The sequence below is a fragment of the Aulonocara sp. 'chitande type north' Nkhata Bay genome, linkage group LG23 (genome assembly GCF_057382095.1).
Source record: "Aulonocara sp. 'chitande type north' Nkhata Bay isolate Kocher_YH1m ecotype deep benthic linkage group LG23, A_spYH_male_GT1.1, whole genome shotgun sequence".
Taxonomy (NCBI): Eukaryota; Metazoa; Chordata; class Actinopteri; order Cichliformes; family Cichlidae; genus Aulonocara; species Aulonocara sp. 'chitande type north' Nkhata Bay.
Window position 1 is genome coordinate 44,798,201 of NC_141365.1, and position 24,679 is coordinate 44,822,879.

The following is a 24,679-nucleotide window of genomic DNA, read 5'->3' on the forward strand; positions in this document are numbered from 1 at the left end:
TGTCTGCAGCTTCTCACAGGCAGTATGCAGAATGTGGATCTCCACAAAGACTGTGGAGAGCTCGTCCCACACTCTAAATCCACACTTGTCTGCACAAAACTTCTCACACGTTCCCGTCACAAGTGTCTTCTAAGTGAAGCTACCAGGTTCAGGTCCAGCTTGTTTATCTGGAGCTGCAGGAGATGATCCATCCTCACAAAGCAACACAGCAGATATGCAAACACACAACACAACCAAAGGATCCTCTCTGCATGTCTGTGGCTGATGCTGCTGGAACGAAGCTGTTTGAAACCTTGTTGTTCTGCACTTTGGGACCAGAAGAGGAAACTGAAGCTCTGTGCAGAGGGTCCAATGGAAGTAGCCAAGCGCTGTAAGTGTCTGCTGTACAGGGATGCTGGTTCAGCTGTGGCTCAGTTTCACAGTGTGACTCAATAAAAGCAGCAGGAAATCAAAGCTTGATGCTTTCATCAGTGTGGAAATAAGAAAGTTTCCTGTGACAGACGCTGGAGCTCTTTCACTCTCAGCTTCACAGTTTCAGCTTCAAACTTCTTCCAACATGTTTCTAACACGGCCACATTCCACCTTAATGGAGCTGATATCTTGTGCATCAGCACATTTTCTAAAGGCAGCGATCACATCTTTAGTTTTGGATGTTTAACTGCAGATTGTTTATGTGTTTCTAGCACATTAATTACAGCAGCAGCGTTGACCACAGTGCTGTACAAGAATCCAAAATAATGATTAAAATAACTCCTAATATTAATATCACACATCAAATATCAAATAACTCTCATGCTGTATTAAAAGCCAGTGAATACAAATGTGTTTTCAGAGCAGATTTACAGAGACTGACAGCAGGAGCTGGGGCTGTTCGATAGAACGATGTATATATGATGACCATATGAAAACGTCTATCGTTTCATATCACGCTCTTTGTTTCCTGCTTATGTGTTTGTGTTTTCCAGATAAAGCTTTCAAAATAAATCTGAAGATCCTGTTGAGACTTTTCAAAATAAACACAATACAGTACTGCGGTTGCTCGTTTATCGAGTTACGTTCTAAAAATAAGTCTCAGAATGAAGTAGCAGCTTTATGTTTTACAAGTATTATAGAAGTTTTAAGGCAGTTAAACCCTCACTGCACACTTTCTACACTTTTCTCAGACAGGCATGAACATTTTCACACTTTTCTCTCTTGTTTAAACAAAGTTCAAACCTTCATAGAAAAATAAGTTCATTATTAAAGAGTGAAAGCAAAGTGTTTCTGAAATGTGTCAAATCAGCCTTTGCTGGCATTAAATGAGCTTGGTTCTGTGTGAGGAGCACTCGTCCATGGCCTGGGCTCCTCGCTGTCAGGTAAAGTTTCATAAAGCTTTTGAGTTTTTCTGCAGATAATGTTGGTGTCCAGCACGATGTTCTTTTTCCTGTGGTCACTGAGCCACAAAGCCAAAGCTGACTCCATCCTTACGATGTTCTTGTTGTGGACAGTTACAACCTTTTTGCCTCCTTGTTGAAACTATGATGGTCAGCATCTTCCTCTGCCTTTGGCTGCTACCACAGGTGCAAAACGTCTCGTCATCATTGTTGTTTGTTGGGAAAAAACGTACAAACATACAGTGCAGCACTGCAGAGTCACACTGCTGTAAATTTGAACACATTCTGTACTGTACAGGAGACACGGCACGAGATTGGCTGACAATGGTCTACAGCCAATCAGGACGCAGAACACAATGCGCTGTAAAAAACAAAAACATGCAAAATTGCACAAAAAAGATCAGCGAAACAGCGAGGCCGCCAAAGGTGAACTGTGTTACAGCGAGGGACCAGCGTATATGTGGTTGTTGGGACGATAAATGTCTTTGAGCTTGTGTCAGAAGACGAGCTGCAGCTTTCTGGACCAGCTGCAGTCTTGCCAGGCAGGTCCCACTAACTCCAACATATAAGGAGTTACAATAATCCAGCTGGGACGTCATGAAAACGTGGATCGCCCGTTCAAGGTTTTTAAAAGATATAAATGATCTCACCTTAGATAAAAGCCTCAGTTTGAAGAAAGACCGCTGTACAACTGAGCTCAGCTGTTTTTCAAATTGCCGTCAAATATAAGCCCCAAATGTAATAATGCGATTTAATAAAAGAGCTGAACCAGTCTAATAGAGCGCCCTTGATGCCGCCATGCTCCAATGGTGAGGTCAAGATGCTGTGGTCAAGGCAGCAGTCAGATCCAAAAGCACAGCTGAGTCTCCTGATCAGTGGCTGATAAAAGATCATTAAGAACTTTCCAAAGTGCAGTTTCAGTGCTGTGAAGAGCTTTAAAACCAGACTGAAACCTTTACAACAGATTGCAGCTGAACAAATATAATCTTTTACAAAATCTTCGGCAGGAAGGGAAGCTTTGAAATAGGCCTGAAATTTGAGCGGACAGAGGATCCAGATCAGGTTTTTAGTACAGGCTGTACAACAGCATGTTTAAAACAGGCTGTACAACACCTGATCTAAGACTGCTGTTAAAAATCGCTAAGATGTCGGAACCAACAACCTTTAAAATCTTTTTAAACACGTGTTGGAACAACATCATTTGGACAAGATGATGTCTTTATAGCATCACATCGTTCCTCCACCTGATCAAACCACACAGGCTCAAACTGATCAAAAACAGCTGAGCAGGTGAATATTTTAGCCCCGGTGCGATCTCGGGCGAGAGTATCGATGATGGCCAAAGGGCAGCGTCCAGCTCTACGGCCGCTGAAGAGCAGACTCAACAGACGCGCGTGATGTGGATCCTACTGCTCTAAAACTGGAGCTTCTTCAATCCATTAAAGAGGACATTAGTACGCTGTTAAAAGAAGAAGTCAGAAATGCATTGAAAGAAGATTTTGACAATATAAGGGCTGACGTGCAAGGACTGAGAAATGAGATCGCTAACAGCATGGCGGCGACGTGCGGCGAAGTTGATGGAGTAAAGGTTACAGTGAAAGAAGCTGAGGATGGGCTGTCAATGTGGAGCGATGAGGTGACCACCCTGCAGTCTACAGTAGAGAGTATGAAGGAGGAGCTGTCTGACCTGAAGGATAAATGTGATGAAGGCAGGAAGCGGAGAGCTAACATCCACATCATAGGGATCCCAGAGGGCCTGGACTCGAGCTCCTCCACGGCCGTATCCGTGCTACTACGTGAAGTGCTGGGTATGGATAAAGACGTTATTGTCGACCGCTCACACAGGAGCCCTATCCTGAGAAAGCCAGCTGGTGACCCGCACGCCGTCATAGCCGAGCGTCACTACTACCAGGATTGTGTGGCTACGCCGTGCCAGGGCCCAAGCCCCGCTTGAGTTTAACGGACAACCTATTGCAATATTACGACTGGGCGATATGACCCAAAGTTCATATCTCGATATTCTTTAGCTGGATGGCGATATACGATATATATCTCGATATTTTTAAAGCCAGAAAGTACGAACAAAAAGAGAGTTCTTAGTCAAAGCTGTGTCCCAAATCTCACACAGGCACATTTATTAACATACAGCGTAGATGTACATGAAACAATTACTCAGGAATAAATGATCAGCATTTATTAAATAATAATGCTCCATAAATAAAAGAAAACAATGTTGTGTTTGTGCATAACAAAAAGCTCACAATCGTGCAGTCAAAATGTAAACAGACGCTGAGCATAATAACAAGCAGCTGCTCTGTTCCCAGGTTCTACTGCGTGACTGACAGCCTGGAGTTTGAAACCCTCTTTGTAACCGTGTCTCTTACAGGTGCCATTTATGGTCCTTATACACACTCAATACAGTAATATTACGTTGAAGCAGAGTACGTATCACTCCGCGAGGCTCCTCGTAGCTGTAATGCTCCAACAATCCATCAAGCGGTGCGACCTCGTAGCTGAGCAAAGTCGTACCAAAACATCTTTTGAAAGGTTTCTGAGCGCCGTGTAGCACATAAAATCGGTTCGAGGTCAGTAAGCACAACCAGAATTCATCCATAAGGTGCACTGTCGATTTATGAGAAAATTACAGGATTTTAAGTGCAGAAAATATAGTTTATGGTTTTCCTTTGATCTTAGCAAATATCTACGCCTCTAATTGGGACGATCACAGATTTTTCACTGTCTTTGCGCGGCTCCCCAATATGTCATCACACAATATCATCTTTGAGGGAGACCTAAACTGCTCATTATCTGCTATGGACCACAGTTCACACAAAAGTACACTTAGTCCAAAGTCAGCATGCGTCATTCAGAGCTTTCTTGATCATTATGGGCTGGCTGATGTATGGAGATTTCATAATCCTGCTTCACATCAATACTCTTTTTTTTTTCTAATGTCCATAAAACATATATTTGTATAGAAAAACGTCTCCCTTTAGTTACAGAATGTGATTATAAGACTCTGGTGATTTCTCCTCTTGTTTTTTCAATGTGTATTCCTGATGCCTGCTCCAACTATCAGCCATGGAGATTCAACTCAGTGTTGTTAGCAGATGAGGAGTTTGTCAGTTACAAAAGGTCTCAAAGAGATTTTTTTTTCTATCAATCAGACCCCAGAGATGTCATCATCAGTTTGTCTGCTTTAATAATGTGACTGGAAAAAGGTGTTGGACTTCAAATATGTCCATTTCTGTCACACTTCACCTTTAAAAGTGAAGCCATGTGGTTCCTGGAAGGAAAAACACGACTTTTTCAAGTCTTTGTCCTGTTTTTATGAGAAATGTACGACTTTAATGTGAAACATTCAGAGTTTTTTCTCTTGTTGTGTTTGTTTGAAGCTGCTTCCTGTTGGCTTCAGCTGTTTGGAGTTTCCATTTTCTAAACTTCTACATTCTGAACCTTCTTCAGCTCTGAACAGATGATGAAACACTGAATGATTTCAAGCACTTTGTCTAATAAACTTACATCTTTCATTCTTTATACAGATTGTGGAGCTGTGGTTTGTCAGAGATCAGCTGTGATTATCTGGCAGCAGCACTGAAGTCCAACCCCTCCCATCTGAGAGAGCTGGACCTGAGTAATGACTCCTCCTCTTCTTCAACTAAGAACAACCTGCAGGATCCAGGAGTGAAGCATCTGTGTGGTTTCCTGGAGAGTCCAGGATGTAAACTTGAAACTCTGAGGTCAGTCAGCATGTTTTAGTTGTGCTGAGATGAATATGATGTGAAAGTTGTGCTGACACTAAACTGCAGACATCAGGCTGATATTATACTGATCCACACTGAGGATCTTCATGGTAAAGTCTGTTTTCTTCTTCTCTGGTTTAGTCCATTGACTGCAGCAGAACAATGTTCACATTTCAAACAGTGATACTCAACGTATGGCCCGCGGCCCACACGCGGCCTGCCCACCTTTCCTGATTCAGAGAGAGGGGACCCTGATTAACTGTGTAGCTTCTTCCTCACAGTTCTAAGTATCAGACACAACAATGAATAATCCACAGCTGACTGTCTTTAGCAGGTCAAAGGTCACGGCACACAGCAGACAGTCAGAAATATTCTAACTCTGATCATTTATCAGTTGTGACACTGTGAGACTTGATCAGAGGTGTGATCATCACAGCAGAGGCCTTTGTGTCAAAGTCACTGAGGATCAAACAGAAACACATGAAGCAGATTTTCCTCTTCTGGCTTTTTATAGCAGATAACCTTCAAAATATTCTGCAGTCGATCAAAAACTGAAGCAAACCATGAAGCAACATGTGAACATGAGCTGATGCTGCTGAAGTGAAGCAAAGTTACAGAGGTTTGATTACAGACACAGCTGAGAGTTTGTAATCTGTCATCATTTTAAAAAGTTTCCATGGAACAGCAGAAATGAGGCTTTACTGTCAGAGGCCGACAGCACTGAACACAACAGCAGACTGGTGGCTAATAAACAGTGAATGATGCAGAAACAGATGTTTGAAGCTGTTCTTGGAGTACACTGAGAGAGAGAGAGCTGTGCAGGCAGGAACAGCCAAAGTCAGAGAGAATTCATGAGCATATTGATCAAACGTGAAGCAGAGTTTGGATCTTCTTTTGCTGCTGCTTCACTCAGGTTTGGTTGGAGACAGATGAAACCTGCAGCTTCAGGATCTGTGAGCTGTCCACTTTCAGCCCCGACGGCGTGTCCGTGTACGTGCCGTCGAGTGAACGATCCACGCTCTGTGTTTCCATCTTTGTGTGTTTAGCTGCTCTCATTTACTGTTTTAGCTGTTTGCTGCTTGTTGAAATAGTTTGTGAGCTTTAACCTGAGATTCTGGCAAAATACATTTATATGAAACATCGATTCAGGATTGAATGAATCAACATCGTTTTATTCAAATTAAAACCATTTAAATGGGAACATGAATTTTTTACAGCCGCCTCTAATGCTGGGTAATGTCAGCTGGTCCATGTGCAGCTGGCTGTGAGGCTCAGGGAGCGTCTACAAAGTGCAACACTGAAAGAACATCATCCATAAATATTGAGTAAGAACTGGACTCTCATACAGCGAGACTCAAATGCCTTTAAACATCAGCTTATCCTGCTGATCCAAGTCCAACACTGAGTTTGTAAAAACATGTTTGTCAATCATTTTGTTTGGTTTCTGAGGAAAAAGATTCAATAACTTGCTGCTAATACACAACATTTCATCATATTTCCTCATAACCCTCTTTTGTCTGACCATTTGATCCCATTTGAATTTGCAATAAAGGATCCACAGAGTTTGGTGACAATAATGACAGTAGATGTTTGTGTGAAAGTGCTGGAAGCAAATGAGTGTGTGATGTTCTTTCAGTGTTGCACTTTGTAGACGCTCCCTGAGCACTGGTCTCACAGCCAGCTGCACATAGAGACCAGTGTTGTTAGTCCAGGTCAGAAGATGACTTGTTGGAATGAAAATGAGCTTGTAGTTTGTCTGCTTTAATAATGTGACTGGAAAAAGGTGTTGGACTTCAAATATGTCCATTTCTGTCACACTTCACCTTTAAAAGTGAAGCCATGTGGTTCCTGGAAGGAAAAACACGACTTTTTCAAGTCTTTGTCCTGTTTTTATGAGAAATGTACGACTTTAATGTGAAACATTCAGAGTTTTTTCTCTTGTTGTGTTTGTTTGAAGCTGCTTCCTGTTGGCTTCAGCTGTTTGGAGTTTCCATTTTCTAAACTTCTACATTCTGAACCTTCTTCAGCTCTGAACAGATGATGAAACACTGAATGATTTCAAGCACTTTGTCTAATAAACTTACATCTTTCATTCTTTATACAGATTGTGGAGCTGTGGTTTGTCAGAGATCAGCTGTGATTATCTGGCAGCAGCACTGAAGTCCAACCCCTCCCATCTGAGAGAGCTGGACCTGACCGACAACAACAAGCTGCAGGATCCAGGAGTGAAGCATCTGTGTGGTTTCCTGGAGAGTCCAGGATGTAAACTTGAAACTCTGAGGTCAGTCAGCATGTTTTAGTTGTGCTGAGATGAATATGATGTGAAAGTTGTGCTGACACTAAACTGCAGACATCAGGCTGATATTATACTGATCCACACTGAGGATCTTCATGGTAAAGTCTGTTTTCTTCTTCTCTGGTTTAGTCCATTGACTGCAGCAGAACAATGTTCACATTTCAAACCTTCAAAGAAGAAGAAAAATCCTCCACTGGAAAATTCACTGTGAAACTCTCAAACTCTTCATTGCACCTTAAAGTCTGTCTGACACTGAAAATCAAAGCAAAATGTGCGTTTGCTTTACAGACAGCAGTCCAACACAAACATACACACATCATCCAAAACACAGTCCAACATCCAAATCTCCTCCACTGCCAGCATGAATGATGGGAAAGAGAAGGAGGAACACTCTGACATTCAGGGTTAGAATGAGTTTCATCAAGCAGACTGTGAAGATCAAAGCTGCATTAGAAAGCTTACATGAATGAATGAGTGGACAGAAGTGGACAGAGATCATCTGAAGCACTTCAAAGGCTTTAAATCAGCACATTTCTCTTTATTCTTTATCAACTCTGTTAGTTTCTCTCAGTTTTCTGTGGAATGAAGCTAACAGCAGGCTAATAAGATGCTGACCAATAGGTTTCTATTAAAGGTTGTAATTTGTATATGAAAAAGTGCTTTGGCTCAGCAGGGATCAGCTTACAGGTAGAATACAGCTGCTGGATGGGATTAGCATGTCATAGCTATCTACCAAACTGCTAACTGGGGGATTTCAGGCCATCTATGGATCATTTTTGCTAACTGTTTATTCAGCTTAGGCTCACAGGGCTGCAGCCTGTGCCCTAGCTGTCATAGGGCAAGAGGCGTGGTCCACCTGCACAGGTGAGCAGTCCATCACAGGGCCAACAGAGAGCGACAGAGAAGCACTCCCTCACATCCACACCTACAGCCAATGTAGAAGCACCAATGAACCTAAGCAGCATTTCATTGGACTGTGGGAGAACATCCAACCTCCACAGAAAGGCCCAGCTGACCAACAAGCTTCAACCTACAACCTTCTTGCTCTAAGGCACTAGTGCTAACCACTTTTGCCCATTTCAGCCCAAATCCTGCATCTTCCTGTTTCTGACTCCAGGCCAGCTCCACTAACACTTTCTCATCAGACACTGCCACCTAGTGGAGGAAGTCTTAGTTCCATTTGAAGCTTCAGATTACAGTTAGTTCCTTTACAAAGAGGTGGAGGTGGTGGGGCCACAGCACCATCATCACTGAGTGCCATAGGACACTTAACCTTTGTTTCCATATGCTGGGAACTTCCTGTTGTTCCAAGGAGGACTGGAAAATGTGTGAAAATCTCCCAGTCAGTTCCTCACAGCACACTTCAATCATTTCCCTCCCACAGCATCAGGACCAGGGCTTTTTCTCTCTTTGGTCCCACTAAGAGATTTCCACACAAACACCTCATCAGTGGGACTCTCAGAGCTACCAGCCCTTTGCTACAATCACAAAGCTCTTCATTGAAATCAATGATATCAAAGCTGGAATCAAATGAGTCCAAGTCTTCTGCTGATTCAGCATCACATTCATCTTTGCTCCTTGTTCTGCATCCCCACCATGGACTTCATTCCTTTCCAAGCCAGCCTTGAGTGTCCTTTATTCAGCTCATCCTCTGCTTTACTTTTACACCTGATTTTAGCTGCTTTATCTCTCTTTCAACAGGTTTCTGTGCCTCAATCTTTTTCTTCTCTCCCTCATAACAAGACAGCTTCTTCTGCCTGAGAACATGTTGGAGTGATTTACTAATCCAGGGCTGCTTATTGGGGAAAATACTTCCTGTTTCCAAAGTAATCTCCATTTTTCCCAGAAAGAAATGTCAGTAGAAATCGATGATCTAAGTGAGAACATGAGCCCTTAAAAAGTCCCAGTGGGTGCAGTCAAAGCAGTCCCTCAGTCCCAGTATAGAGTCTTTGGTCCAGACTGGAACAACTGTGTGCCCAGTTTGAGCTCTCTTCAGTGCTGTGACCTGACAGACCCAGAGGGGCCATCACATCACATTTAGAAGCTCCCCTGATGGAGCCACAACACATGTCCAATACTTAGTCTGTCTTGTTGGACCAACTGGAAGAAATGATTCAAGGACTTAGTCACAGAACAGAGATTCAAATCTCCAAAATCCAACTGGCTGCATCAGGACATATAGTCTGAAACTCTGCACAGTTTCCTGTTTGAAGCTGCTTCCTGTTGGCTTCAGCTGTTTGGAGTTTCCATTTTCTAAACTTCTACATTCTGAACCTTCTTCAGCTCTGAACAGATGATGAAACACTGAATGATTTCAAGCACTTTGTCTAATAAACTTACATCTTTCATTCTTTATACAGATTGTGGGGCTGTGGTTTGTCAAAGATCAGCTGTGATTATCTGGCAGCAGCACTGAAGTCCAACCCCTCCCATCTGAGACAGCTGTACCTGTACTACAACAACCTGCAGGATCCAGATGTGAAGCAGCTGTCTGATCTTCAGCAGAGTCCAGACTACAGACTGGAGACTCTGAGGTCAGTAGAGTGATGGAGTGAGTGGGTGGTGCTGTCAGCAGTATTGTACTAAACACAGTCAGTATGAAACAAAGATCCAGTGTTTCCTGTAAAGCTGCAGCTTCTCAGTGAAGCTGTGAGAGGAGAACGGTGACAGGCTTCAGGATTGGACACAAACACTTCCTGTTTCTCACCTTTATGGTCACCATAGTAACGGCTGACACGCTCTGATCAAACACTGTCAACAGCCAATCAGCTCTCTGAACAAAGCAGCACGCAGACCAATGACTGCATTGATTTCCAAGTTTAAAGCAGTGAAGAACACAGTCTGTAGGTGAGGAAGAATTCAGTGAGAGCAGATGTTTGGATGGAATTCCTCCAGTTAACAGCTGGAACCGTCCATCTGGATTGTTGGGCTTGTTGTTGGGGTTCCTACAGAGCTCAGAGTGGACACACCAAGGTTCTTCTAATGAATGAAAGTCCAAACTCAAACTAGGAGGGAAAAACATTTTCAGCAACTTCAATAAAAATCCAAAGATTAGAAAAAGTGAAGCAACAATGAGTCCTAGTACAGTCCCAGCACTGACGTCCCTGCTGCTCTTTATACTGGATGTGCTGCATCACTGACTGACAGCTGATGAAGAGTCTCTGGAAACACTCGTTTATCTCCTCTGCTCTTCCTCCTTCTCTCTGCAGGTGGAGGTGGTGATGGTAAACAGGACGGTGTGTGTGCTGAGAGAGGAGCAGCTGTGTCCTGATGATCCAGAGAGGTTGAAGCAGCAGCAGCTTGTGTGTAGAGACGCTCTGACTGGGCCATGTTACTGGGAGGTGGAGAGGAGAGCTTCATCCAGCAGTGACTGACAGAGGAATGAAGTGCAGATGACTGTCAGTGCTGCAGAGTGAACTGCTCTGAGAACAGCTCCACTGTCAGACACAATGTAGAGTCCAGCATCACCCCTGTGTGTCCCTCTGGATCTGACAGAGGATCATCAGTGTATCTGGACTGCTCTGCTGCTGCTCTGTCCTTCTACAGTCTCTGCACAGTCTCTGTCTCACTCTGGAAAGATTTTACAACTTGTTGTAATTACAGAACGTTAATATAATATTCCAACATGTGATCTTCTCTTTATTTCTGAATCTTTACCAAATAAAGAAAAACCAAACTAACAAACAGAAGCTGTCGTGTCCTTTTTCACCACATCTGTGAATCTTTTCTGTGTTTTTCCTCTTTTCCTCCTTCCTGCAGCTCCATCTTCATCATTCTGTGTCCAGTATATGTGAACACGTCCAAAGCATCTGAGCCTCATGTTACCCGTTTGTGTGAGTTACGCCTGTCGTTGTGTTGTGGTGTATAAATAAGGGGCAGGAGACAGCGCTGGATCTCTGAGTTCTTTACTCTCAATTTCTGCAACATCTGCAATATCTAGAAATGCAAACCTGTGAGCTGTGTGTGTTGTGCGTCTGCTCGGCCACCTCTCCTCCGGCCATGCTGGAAGCAGCTGTGCGTTTGACAGTTTTATCGACTCGACAATAATCGAACAAATTAAATGTTCAAAAATATCAACTTAAGCACTTCAAAGTCAACAAAAAGCTTAAAACAATGAAATAATATTTCACTGACAAAACAACAGCTCATAAGAACGATACACAAAATAATACAGAAACAAACAAATAAAAGTTATTAACCAGGATCCATGTTTTTGTCACAAACACTGAATCAGCTGATTCACTCTTTATGTTTCTGAGTTTGTTTTGTGATTATAGTTCTGGTTTCTGTTTCTGTGTCTTCACTGTGTCCCACGTCTCCTTACTTTGGACTGTCTGTCCTGTCACTGAAGGTGTCTGCCCAACAAGGACGTGGTGCTGAATGCATCCAGACCCCTGCTGACTGTCTTTGCAGCTTCGGTCAAAGGTACAGTGTCCACTGTGACCCTGAGAGCAGGACACAGCCAGAGGTGAGTCAGCAGTTACAAACTAAATGCTGCTGACATGAATCAAACTGCTGGATAACCCACTGCTCATGAAAATGGCACCTTTCTGTTGCTTTTTGAGATTACTGAGAATATTTGAATTGTGACTCAGATGGCAGATCCAGGCTCTCAGCCTCCAGCTGAAACTTCCAGTCCTCCCCCAGCCAGAAGCTCTGATGCTGGGCTGAGAGACTTTGATCCTTCCCTGGATCCAGAAATCCAGGAGGGAGAAGGAGAACAGGACCTCCTTCCTGATCTGGAGAGGCCTGAGGGAAAGAAAGATGGAGCAGACAGAGCTTTGAACAAATCCAAACCTCCTGAGCTTCACCTCCACAAAGGTGCAGACACTGATGCACAGATTCACATGTGACACCTGCAGCGTCCAGCTTGTGCCGCTGACATTATCTCCACTCTGATACAAGCCTCATTCACTCGCTCACACACGTTCATACAATCACCTTTTCCTCACAGTCACACACATGAATGTAATGAGGGGAACTCGGGTTCACTGTCATTCCTCAGGATCCTTTGATATGCAGACTGGAGGCTCTGTGGATGAAACCACCGACTGTCTGAACCACTCTGAAGTGTTCATGATGGACTTCATCCTGATTAACACTACAATACTTGTTAGAGGCCTTTTATATGTAATAATATTCTTTTCCATTAAAGCTCTGAACATTCTCACTCTTTCTTGACCAGGTGTGACAGGTGAAGGACACCGGCGAATAGGAGGACAGAAGCTGAGAGCCATTAGTCACATGACTTCAGCTGCTGCTGCCTCACCAACCACTGGCCCCTCGGTGAGTCTAGAGTTACAGCAGTGACCACAGGAAGTGCACACGTGTGATCTAAAGCTACATGTGGGCCTGTGACCATCAGTCTTCTCACTGTGGTAGACGGGTTTGTGAGTCCCTGTGATGCTGGGAGTGTCCAGGACAGTCGCTCCTGATCGGGTCTCTCATGGAAAGCTGGTCCCAGGAATTCCTGGAAAATTCCTCCACAAAAGAGAACTGGGAACATAAGTGCAGAGTGACAGAGGTGCTCAGCAGCCCTGCTGTTATATGGGAATAGAACCAGAATAGTCGGCAACCACTTGAGTTAAGTTAGCCAAAGAGATGCGACTCAGACTGACTTCATCATGTTGGCAACGTGTCTGCATTGATAAATTCCAGTTATTGACAAATCAGAGAATAATTCCAGTCATTCAGAGACAGATTGTGATTGTTTGGAGGATGTAATCGTTTCCCTTCAGGGAGCGTGTTGGACGCTCAGTGTCCGGGTGATTAGCTGATGCAACTACTTAGAATCAGTTTGTGAATATGAAGAAAATCAGTGCAGTCACTGGACAAACTCTGATTCTTCCTAGTTTCACTCTTGTTTCAGTCCAGTGTGACTGAGGTGGTAAAAAATGATCTGACTTTTAGCCACACAGCTGTCTGCTAGAGAAAAAGCCTTTGTGCACAACTTTCTTAAAGGCAAACGGCACCATGTTCACTGCAGCTGCAGCAAACGCAGCAAAGAGTGAAAGTTGGACTGAGAATGTTGTGACTGTTTCATGAGAAAGAGCAGGAAAACAAGCATCACACACCCAGACACAGTGCTGGGATTAGAATTAGACTTTAGAGCCAAATGTAGGACAAAAGCTTTAATATGAAAGAGGAAAACCCAACAACAGCCAGAGCATGAAGCTCAAATCTATACCAATCACCAAGAAAGCTGACAGGCCTGTGACACGTCAGAGACGCCGTTCAAATCATAAAGAAGTTGGTTTATTGACAAAATGTAAAAAACCAAAAGAATCAAGTCAACCTTCAGTTTCGAGCGAGTAGACCAATCAGGCACAGCAGCAGCTCTAGAATGAGCAACAATTTGATGTATTACAAACAACCTTTCATATACACACATACATATGGCTCATATGCTGTTTAAAAAGGGCTCAAAGACCCAACAGATTACACAAAGTACAAAAACACTTTCATTCAGACAACAGTCAGCTGTGCACGAGACAGAGAGCCGACTACAGTTAGTAACATGGACTCACTTTGTTTCAGACACGACACAAAGTAACACAAAGCCACAAAGAGCAGAAACATCAAAAAGGAGGCAGAGCAGCAGCAACTCTCCATGAGCTGTGAGGCTAACAGCCACCCACACTTCCTGTGATGCATAATGAAAACAACATTAACCTGAAGGATGATAACAACAGAAAGAAGTCTAAGCTAACGTTACACAGCGCTCACACAGCGCTGACTGTACAGGCCTCACACAGCTACGACCTGCATCCACAACACCTGATTCTACTGAACACAAACAAGTTAATGATATATGAGCGATCCAGGGAAGGCTTCCAGGAAGGTGAGGATCCAAAGACAGCTCTACAACAGCATCAGTCAGCAACAATGTTACTAATCACTGACTCTTTCATCCTTTTATACTCAATCAAAAAGTGCTGTGTTCACATTTGTTTCTGCTGAAATCCAGAGACTGAAAATGCGTCTTTTTAAAGTTTGAATAAACTGACTGAACTTCTCACGAGTCCAACCGTGAGGAACACTTCCCCCCATGACACATCACAGGACAACGTCTCAGTGGAGGGGGGACAGTAGCTCAGTTTAGGCAGTCACTCTCAGAATCGATGCCTCCAGTCAGGGTCAAACGTGGTCCTCAGAAACCTGCAGATGTTTGGGCCAAGCTCTCACTGGTCTCTGCGTCTGTAGACTGAGCTGATGTTTCTCCAGGTGTCTGGTAAAAGGACGATGCTGCTGTCCAATGAGGCGAGGAGAGAAGTAGCCAAACAGGCGAGAGCCGTGAAGGAGGAACGGCGGGCAGCTCTGGATGCCCGACATAAATACCTGATGAGCAGGCTGGCCGACGCCGGCAGCCTGGAGGAGGCGGCGGTGGAAGACGCCATCGTCTCTGATGACAGAGTAAGTTCAGAGACGTGATCCTTCCTCAGAGTTGAACCTTTGAGTCATTAATGTCTGATTCTTCCAGTTCAGTCTGATCCATGAATTCTTTGCTGCAAACGGATCCAAGAAGCTGATTTTCTTCTATCAGGATGTCAAACAGGTAACTTTGATCACATTTCAATGACTGACACATGAAGGTCTAACCGCTCTTCATAATCTGCTGTCCTGTTTGTTGCAGCGTACTTTGTATTCATATCTTTTAATATCTGCCTTTCTCCCAGAGTCTGTCCTCCCGTCAGTCTTCCTTTGTGGACGCATCAAACTCAGCTGTGGCTCAGAGGAAACTCTTCCTCACTACGGGGAACTCTGAGGTTGGCTTCAGCTTTTTATGCTTAGTTCATGTGAGAATCACAGAAAAATGCTGATATGAGTGGAAGGTTCTGCTGGGAAATTGGCAAAGAGCAGATTATTGAACAGCGAGGCAGACAGTTCATTTCAGTGATGCCAGTTTATTAGAAACGAGGACTGTGGGGCTGCTGGAAGTCAGGACGGCCGTTCTCTGGATAAACCTGACAGCTGAGGTGGAGAGCAGGATTTATCCACAGACGGCTTCTTCCAAGCAAATGTCCTGAACACACCTGAGCTGAGGGTTACACAGTGTGTCCTGTGTGATCTCTGCTTTATGGTGGTTGAATCTCACAAATGTGACCATCAGACCTGACGACTTATTTGTGATGTTTTAATTAAAAATATCCTGGGTGAGGTGTTTGGGGCATGTCCCATGAGGAGGAGTCTCCAGGGCAGACCCAGGACACACTAGAGAGGTTATATCTCTCAGCAGGCCTGGGAATGCCTCAGTATTGTCCTGGATATGCTGGAGGAAGTGGTTGTTTAGGGAGGTCTGGGATTCTCTGCTTAGACTGCTGCACCTGTGACCCGGGACCAGATAAACAGGAAATGGATGTTTGAAATTCAAAGAAATCCTCTTTTAATAATGAGGAAAAAAGACAGCAGGAGATCCATCGCAACTAACAAAACACTTCAAACACATCAATGCATCAACTTTAATCAACTTCATTTGGTTCAAATGAAGGAATCTAACAAAGCACTCACTAAAATGAAACACCAGTTAGTTTCCCGAGCTCAACAGGTCGAACACCTGAGTTTGGTTTGCGGTGCAGTTTTTATTTCTTCTAGATAACTTGGGTTATTTGCACAGGAAGGTTTTTTAAATGTATTTCTTAAGTACGATCTTATATGGGGGTTGATTTTATAGCATAACAGAATAATGTAATAACTCTAATAGAGTATGAAACATTTGCAGAATGAAGTACAAGGTGAAGAAAAGTCAGAACGTCCCTGTTTGAAAATACAGTCTCAGAAGGTCAGAGATGGACAAATTCAGCTACAGAAACATGTGGCCATTTTTTAAAGCCATAGAGCATATTACAGACGACACAAAGAGCAAACACTGTAAACTTCTAACCACAGACCTCACACAGCTCACACACGTCAGAGTGAAGCTGTCATTTCCTGAAGCTTCCACACAAGAGAACTGGCAACAAGGTGGAGTCCTCATGGATCACTAGCAGAGAAATGTGGGTGGGTGCCAGACCACATGGACTCGACTCACTTTATTTCATACAAAGGAGCAGACTAATGCTGTCATCCTTAAAGACTAACTAGAAACAAGCAGTGCGCTCGCATCGACTCGACTTGTTTTGCAAGTTTGAAGTGAGATGGTACTTTGGAGTCAGCCTCCGAGATGATGGCTGGTTTTTGAAAAACATCTCATATTTATACAATGAGTAGCAGACTTTCCTGACTTGCAGAGGTCAACGTCCTCCTCAGTCATGCGCCATGAGTGGCACAGATACTATTCATCAAATAACTAACATGGCCTTGATTGTTACTCCAGAGACTTATCTGCGATGTAGCTTTATAGCATTTTCATTAGCAATCGTATGATTTGTGTTACAATGACCTTTGTGGACGGGCCCGGACCCCCAGGCCTCGTCCGTGACGCCGACGGTGAGCGCAACGTTTTTGTTTTCTTGCGCTTAAAATAACCTGATCAGCGTTCTGCGGACGGTTTGTTTACATTTCTCACATCTATGATTGTTCACACGGGTTGGACACGAGCAGAGAGGGCTTTCAAGATGAAAAAGCCAACGTGAAACTTTAACGGACGACAAAGTTTTTCAATCAAATCTCCGTCACACCCTTCCTTGACCTCATCACGTTATCCACCTTAGTCAAGGAACAGTGGTTCGGGAAAATATGCATTTGTTTTTTGGACCAGTTTAAAACGTATCTCAACTAGTGATGTGCGGATCGATACTGAAATATCGATTCCTCCGATACCCGTCATTGTGTCCGGCCCCTTGGCGTGCACACTCACAACAATGGCTGAGCGTAAACAGAGTCATGTGCAGACGTATTTTACCTCCACGAACAGCTGAGACGTGGTTTGCCATACATGTGGCAAGAATGTGAGGTGTTGTGGTAACACCGCTGACCTGGTCAAACACCTCAGAGTGAATCATATCACAGAATATGACGAGCGTATGTTGAGGCGAACTGAAGAGGAGGAGAGGGAGAGGTGCTGCCAGGGCGAGACAGACGTCTCTCACGGAGTCCTTTAATGCTGCAGGCAGGCAACAAATAGCCACAACTTCAGGTTTTTCATTTCTATATGATAATTCTGCATCATTAAGTGATAAGAACAAGTAATCTGATGTCCTGTGATCATTACGACGCTATAATTTGAGATAAAATAAAAGAGAGTAAAAAAAATAAGTTTTTGTTCAGAGTATCGTATCAGATCAGTATCGTCGATACCACCCTGAATTTTACTTGGTATCAGATCAGAAAGGAAATCAGTGGAAATCAAATCCTGCTTCTACAGGTGTCCAGTTCATTCACTCTGACCCCTCCAGATAAGCGTTGCCAGTTCTCACTGTGCTGTAGATCACATTTTCTTGTGTTTGGGGTTATAACGGTTACTTTTGAGGTCTGTGTTATAAAGCAAGTTAATCCTGAATTTAACTGGAGAAGACAAATTCCCACTGCGTGGTGTAGTGCACAGCCAGGCATTCTTTACATTAGTTCGTTTGACAAAACCAAAAAGCCGAAAGTATTTACTTGGAGTTTGGTTTGATGAAATAAGTGCCAGAATCAGTGAATACAAATGATTCCAATGACATGAAAACTGGTCGAAGGACAAATCCCTCAAGAAAAGCACGACTAGCACATTAAGTTTGTTTGTAATCATCATCATCTCTAACACCATGCGCACAACAGTGATTTTGTTACAGAACACTAAGATAGTAAAATCTGGGAAATGATGATATTTCTTTCCAAAACTTCCTGTCTGGAAGACATTAAAGCTGCTGTGCCACCTGCAGCTTCTTTCAATCTATGTTATGTGAATATATCTTTTTTTTTTGGGTTTGAACATCCATTCAAACTCACTCTCTGCCTAGCAAGTCTCATTCCCTCATTTCCTTGGGGTCCAGCTTCACATACGTGGCACTGAGCCTTTTCCTTTGTCACCTCTTTCTGCTACATGCCTAGCCTCCCAGTTTCTTGGTCTATTTTCTTCATTTCGCTAACTACACTTCTTTTTCTTTGTAAATCTCTTCCTTCAAATACTTTCAAAATCACTTTTCTTTTTTCCCTTTCTTCTGTGCAGAGAAGACGTCAAACCCCTTCTTGGCAGTTTATCTCAATAAAGCTGTACTATCCCAGCCATCTGGTAAGTCTTCCCTACTACCCAGAGCCTGTTTATACTCCTGCATGTCTCTGCCTTCACTCACTTCCTCTTCTTGATGTCCAAACTCATCCTTCAAACTACCATTTGATGCTGCATAGCTGCATTCTCCCTGACACCTCCTTGTCTCCTGTCTTTTTGATTTCACCTTCTGCATAATATTTAGTTGCCCTGTGTGCAGCTTCCTCCACTTTCATATATTTCTACAAGTTCCTCCCTGTTCTTGAAGTATGTGTGCACCACGGCCATTTCCACTTGGAAAATCTGCCCCACATCTGTCTTTCTAGATTTCTCTCCTAAACACCACACCTACCCAACACCTCATAACCTCTGTTCCCTTCACCTAAATGTCCATTGAAGTCTGTGTCAATCACCACTGTAGTATGTGGTCTCTTGCACACAAAATGTGTCTACCCTCCACCTCCATAATATGAGTCCGCCAGCCCTCCCATTGCCAGTCAGAGTCCATAACAAGTCAAAAACATAAACAGCTCGAACGTATTATTTATTTAAAAGAGAGAGAGAGAGAGAGAGCTCAGTTGTCCTTGCTCTAGCATCAAGAGTCAGTGACTGGCTGTTCACTGCAGGCTCAGCAGTCCAATGGCCGATCAGCAACAAAACAAATAAAAAAATAAGACACGTTTTTGATTATGACAACAAACCACATCCAAAAAAATATGACAGCAACACTTTAAGTTTTGTGTGCATTCATCATGTGCAACTCTGCAGAAAGTCTCATGTCAAGGATGTGTGGACAGGGGGGCTATTAAAAAGTTCCAGTATACAGAATAGAAAACCATCAAATGAATGAAATAAAATCTGTTGTCACAGTGGTTTTTGAAGGAACAATTACTTCACAGATGGACAGCCTCATTATATTTGAGTTAAACCTGATGATACACACTTCACGTCACCCTAGTTACATGTTTTTATTTGCCATGTGTATGTTATCCAAGGGAGGAAGAAAAAGAAAAAGAAAACTTTTGATGTGTCCAGACATTTCTTCACATCAGCTGCCAGCAACCAGTTTCAGCATGTACAACTGTTGCAGTAAGTGTGCTCATGCAGACCAACTATGCTGGTCCACTGTTCTTAATGGTGCTGCATGTTGAGAAAGAAGTGAAACAAATGTTTTGTTTAACAAGTCCACTAGTGTTAGAATAACTTGGCATTTCCAATCTGTTTCTGCTGTAGTTCAATGAAAGGTTTCAGTTACTTAAGTTTGAGAAAAACCAAAAAAACGTTGGTCAGCTACCCTCAGGGTCACTCCACGGTTGATGACATGGTCCACTATTGTAGCTCTGATGTCATCAGCAATTCTATTTCTTACTCTTCTTACCCGTCCTCTCCCCCCTCCTCGTCCTCCTCTTGCTCCTCCTTGTCCTTGTCGTCCTCTTCATCCTACTTCTTCACCTCCACGTCCTCTTCCTCGGCCTCCTCTCACTCTTCCTGCTCCCTCCATTGTACTCCACACACAGAGCTTACCTGTATCATAGTGCTTAGGCTGATTGCAAAGTGAACTAATTATCTAAAAAAGCTTTCACATGTGGCAGTGTGCCAGACAGTTGACAAAATAGTGTAAATAATGGCCATAAATGTGTATAGTTTTGCTAGGAGTGCGTTGATCATTTGGAAATTGAGTGCAAAGCAGTGAGTTGTGTTTACAGTTCTGCAAAAAGAGTGCTGTGCAGTGGATTGTAGCTACAGGTTTGCAAAGTGTGTGTTACAAAATGGCAAACTGAGTGCAAAGCAGTGTTTGTGCTTTTAGTTTTGCACACTCAGTGAGTGGTTTTGCTATAAGTATCAATAGTTTTAGGAATTGTGCTGTAAGAATCACAGTTAGGGTTTAAGCATTCAGAAAAACCTGTAATAAACGCACACGCATGCGTCTTCAGCATTACTGGGTTTCTGCAGCTCCTGGTTTCCTGTTTAATACATTCACACAAGCAATCAAACGCTATGAATCGTTCCACAATGTTTGCAGTCACTTTTCTTATCCCTCCTGACTCAAGAGCATAAAGCGATCTACGTTAGCTCTGGGAATTCTGACGGTCGTTCAGTAAATCTTTGTTTAATCTCTTTATTTGCTTTTTGGAGAAGTGAAGGTACAAAAACCTCGTCAATCAAATTTGCTTCGGTGGACAGAAAACAGCCGTTGTAGACTGTTTGGGGTTACCTTTTATAAGTATTGAATTTTCAAAAGTGAAGTCAGTTCTTCTGACCAGGTTCAGACCAGGATGAACACAAGTATGATACTGGACCCACTAGAGAACTGGTCCCAGCTGTGGGTTCACCTCCTCCTGCTGAACTCATAGGACAGACTCTAATGTAGCATCACGTTCATCGGTCACTCCTGACCTCCTGTGAAGCATGATGAATGTGTAATTAATGACTTCATTATTTGGGGCATTATTGCTCTAAAAATCATATTAATAGTATTATTATTATTGTGCTTTAGGCTGCACTGATAACGCAGAGGTCTCTTCTTCCTCTGGGCTGTTTAAAGGGCCAGTTTGTCCAAAGCTGTGTATATACCAGCTGCTGTCAGGCTTCAGATGTCTGCATTAGTCCACAGTCCACTGTTTGTAAGCCATTGCTTTACTGCAAAAGTTCCCATCTACTGTAAAGAAATGGAGATAAGCAGGCACATAATATGAAAAGTCATGCTGTAGCTGACTTTGTCTTTTCTGATCCATCGGTTTGTGTGGCTCTTTCCACAGGAGGGACCTAACCCACACTTTATTTACTTATATGATAAGTTTAGTGGAGTGTAGTGCAAAATACACAGTGTTTACTTTTAATTTAACAACATGAAGCTGCATCAAGTTTCCATGGTGACTGCTCAAGAAATTCTGCATTCATAAATAAACATCAGACTGTCAAAAGAGCTCATCTGTGCGAGACCACCGAGCTGAGAGCATTTTCAGGTCCAGATCCCCCGTACGCCATCGTTGGAGAGCAGTTGACGTTTTTCTTCCTGACTTTGATTTGAACACGTTTAAATGGAAAAGAGTCAAGGAATCTATAAGCCTATCAGGGTATGTGACGCTTTTGCTTTTACTGCATTTCAGTAATTTGAAGAATTTGATGTCGTTTTAAAAGTTGACAAACTGAGAATCATTTTAAGTAACAATGACTAAATTGCTATTTCTTTGACAGGTGTTGTTCAACACACCGATTTATGAAACAGCTGTAAAGATCTGCTGGTATCTTCCGGGCTACAAGGCTCAGGTTAGACCCAGATTCATGCAAACCAAAGCTGACAGAAAATATCAGGTCATTTCTGAGGACCTGAGAGTGGTGGTGATTAAATGTCTCCTTTACTTTTAGGTTGCGATAATGACGGAGTTTCTCAGACTTCAGCAGGAAGATCTAATTCCACCGAACCTCACTGCTGAAGATCTGAGAGATCTTTTGGTGGAGAAGAGCAGGGAGACGCTCAGAGAGCAGTGAGTTACTGTCACACCTGAAAGTCTGTTTGTGATGACGTGTAAGTGCTGAGAGAAAACCTCTGCTTTGCTTTCTTTTGAAGGCTGTGGGAGTTTGAGTTAGAGGATTTTGACGAAGAGGAAGCCAAACCTCTTCTAAGGCTGGTAAGACGAGAAAACCCACAAGACTTTTTTTTCATTACGTGCACATAACCTTAACACATAAGCGCACTGTAAATGTGTTTTCTGTTTCAGGTGTGGGCGGTGAACGTCAGCAATAAAATGAGGGACGTTGAATTTGAAGCCAGGTTGCTTCTTCAGTTCCCAGAGGCCGTACCTCCTAAATTTCAGTGAGTCTCATGTAACATACAGTTATTAACCCTGTAAGACCCAACCCATCAAAAAACAGCCAGAAAATTCAGATTCTTTGGAACTGAGATGTTTATCAACCCTTTAAACAAAAGCCACACATGAGTTCTTTGCTATGTCATGTTGTGTATGATTTACTTTTATTGTGTATTTATTTTTTGTATCACATTTGATACACTGGGTGTTTTTGGCAACTTTTTGTTAACGACAATGTTAACTTTAGACTAAAAAAGAGTTTTGTCCACAACATTTAGAAATTATAGCAAGTATTGATCATGTTGATGAGATCGAGGTCTCAGAAACTCATGTATGCTACAAAGGTGGTTACAGGGTTAACAGTCCAGCTACAGTGTTTCAATATTTAAATGATGCTTTGAATATGTTTAACAGATAACTCTTATCATGTTTTTCTACAGAGCACCTAAACTCCTCAGCGCGGTGAAGGATTACGTTGAAATCCTGAAAAAGAAGCAGCAGGAACAGCCTAACAGCAAACTGCTCACCGCGCAGGAGGTAGTGGTCGAGGTAGTTCCCCGCGTTCTCCAGGGCTTCTGGGAGCTTCCTCCTCGTCCCCTCCTAAACATGGCCTCCCAGAGTCTAAGTATCCTCTCCACCAGTGTCACCAAGGCCACTTTAGATCGTGTCTCCAAGAGCCTCACGGCGATGGAAACACAGGCCGTCTTCACCCGCTCTATCCGAGACGATCTGGTCGACAGCATCCTGACGGAGATTAGACAGAAATTTCCTGAAGAAATTCTGTCTATCCAAGTTGCAAACTTTGCACCCCTGTTGCTGAAGACCATTGCTGATGTAGCAAGGATCCGGATATGTGAAATCTTTGAGCCCCCTTCAAGTCCTGATGTGAAGAGCACAAATGGTGAGCGCTCCTCTGACGGCCTTTCAGTGGCAAATGTTCCACCAGCCGAAGAAGCTCTGTCAGAAAGTGTTGCAGAGCCCGACGCTCCCTGTGAGGAACTTCTTTCTGAAAGGGCATCCAGTCTGAGTACTCGAGACCTTACGATCGAAGGAGCTCTGTCAGAAAGTGTTGCAGAGCCCGACGTTCCCTGTGAGGAACTTCTTTCTGAAAGGGCATCCAGTCTGAGTACTCGAGACCTTACGATCGAAGGAGCTCTGTCAGAGAGTGTTGCAGAGCCCGACGTTCCCTGTGAGGAACTTCTTTCTGAAAGGGCATCCAGTCTGAGTACTCGAGACCTTACGATCGAAGGAGCTCTGTCAGAAAGTGTTGCAGAGCTCGACGTTCCCTGTGAGGAACTTCTTTCTGAAAGGGCATCCAGTCTGAGTACTCGAGACCTTACGATCGAAGGAGCTCTGTCAGAAAGTGTTGCAGAGCCCGACGCTCCCTGTGAGGAACCCTATGGCGAGTCCAAATCCTGTGTTGAAGGTGAAGATCATATGATCAACGGATCTTGTTCTGAAATTGGGCCGGTTCCTGATGTTCCCTTTGAGGAACCTTTTCCAGAACCTGAAGCCAGCATGAAGTCCGAAGACCGTCAGAGCAAGAAGAAGAAAAAGGGCTTCTTCAAAAGACTGAGAAGTCTGTTCTGCTGCTGTTGCAGACCAAAAGTCACCGACTGACACTGAAGCTGTGACCCAGTGTTGGTGTTGCAGTAACTCTAAATATGTAAATATGTTCCTTAATGATTGTTCTTCATGTTTTTGGGGGTTTCTTTAGTTTTCAGTGGGCTGGGTGTTTTTTCTCCTCCGTGTTCTTTACTTGATTCTTGTTCATAGTTCCTGATTTGTTTTCCTAGTTCTTGTTTCTTAGTTTGTAGTTTCTTGAGTCCACCTGAGTTTCCAGCAATAAAAGCTGCCGATTCAAGTTTCATTCCACGTAAGAGTCCTGTGTTTGGGTCCTACTACCTGCCTGTCACAGCACACCATGACAGAAACTTTATAAACTCATTCATATTTCTACACGAGTCTCCAGCTATGTTAAAGATTTTTTTTCTTTCAAACATTTGTAAGAATCTCTTATGGTTCTCAAAATACTTCCACAAGTCCAGTAAGTGTAGTGCAGTAACATATTGATGGTATTATTTTTAATAATTATTTATTATTTTTAATGCACTTTGAACTGAAACTGGTATATAAAATGTACTTCCTGTAGAAAATGCAGTGTGAATGCTAATAGCTGAATAGCTTGAGTTGAATTTTTATAATTGCTGAAATCTTTGGTGAAAAACATGTTACAGTTTTTGCCCGTTGCTTGAACACATTTTGCAAAACGTCGCTCATTGTGCCAAAACTCTAAACACAAGTAAACATGACACATCAAAATATAC

At 43.1% G+C, this 24,679-nt stretch overlaps 3 protein-coding genes across 4 annotated transcripts in view; all 3 read left to right on the forward strand.

Moving 5' to 3' along the window:
* LOC147302735 (protein NLRC3-like) overlaps positions 1-24,679 on the forward strand; it is a 330,634-nt gene that overhangs the window by 173,253 nt on the left and 132,702 nt on the right. The gene's annotated exons all lie outside the window — the stretch shown is intronic.
* On the forward strand, positions 12,008-15,232 carry LOC147302743 (dynein axonemal heavy chain 5-like). The gene is made up of 5 exons (XM_086284502.1): positions 12,008-12,233; positions 12,598-12,698; positions 14,637-14,825; positions 14,893-14,967; positions 15,089-15,232. Exons 1-5 carry the CDS (start codon positions 12,008-12,010, stop codon positions 15,230-15,232), a joined length of 735 nt encoding a protein of 244 aa, XP_086140628.1.
* Positions 21,344-24,420, forward strand: LOC147302744 (uncharacterized). The gene is made up of 6 exons (XM_086284464.1): positions 21,344-21,617; positions 21,739-21,810; positions 21,910-22,028; positions 22,112-22,172; positions 22,263-22,357; positions 22,793-24,420. The coding sequence occupies exons 1-6, from the start codon at positions 21,582-21,584 to the stop codon at positions 23,970-23,972; spliced, it is 1,563 nt and encodes a 520-aa protein (XP_086140590.1). The 5' UTR covers positions 21,344-21,581; the 3' UTR covers positions 23,973-24,420.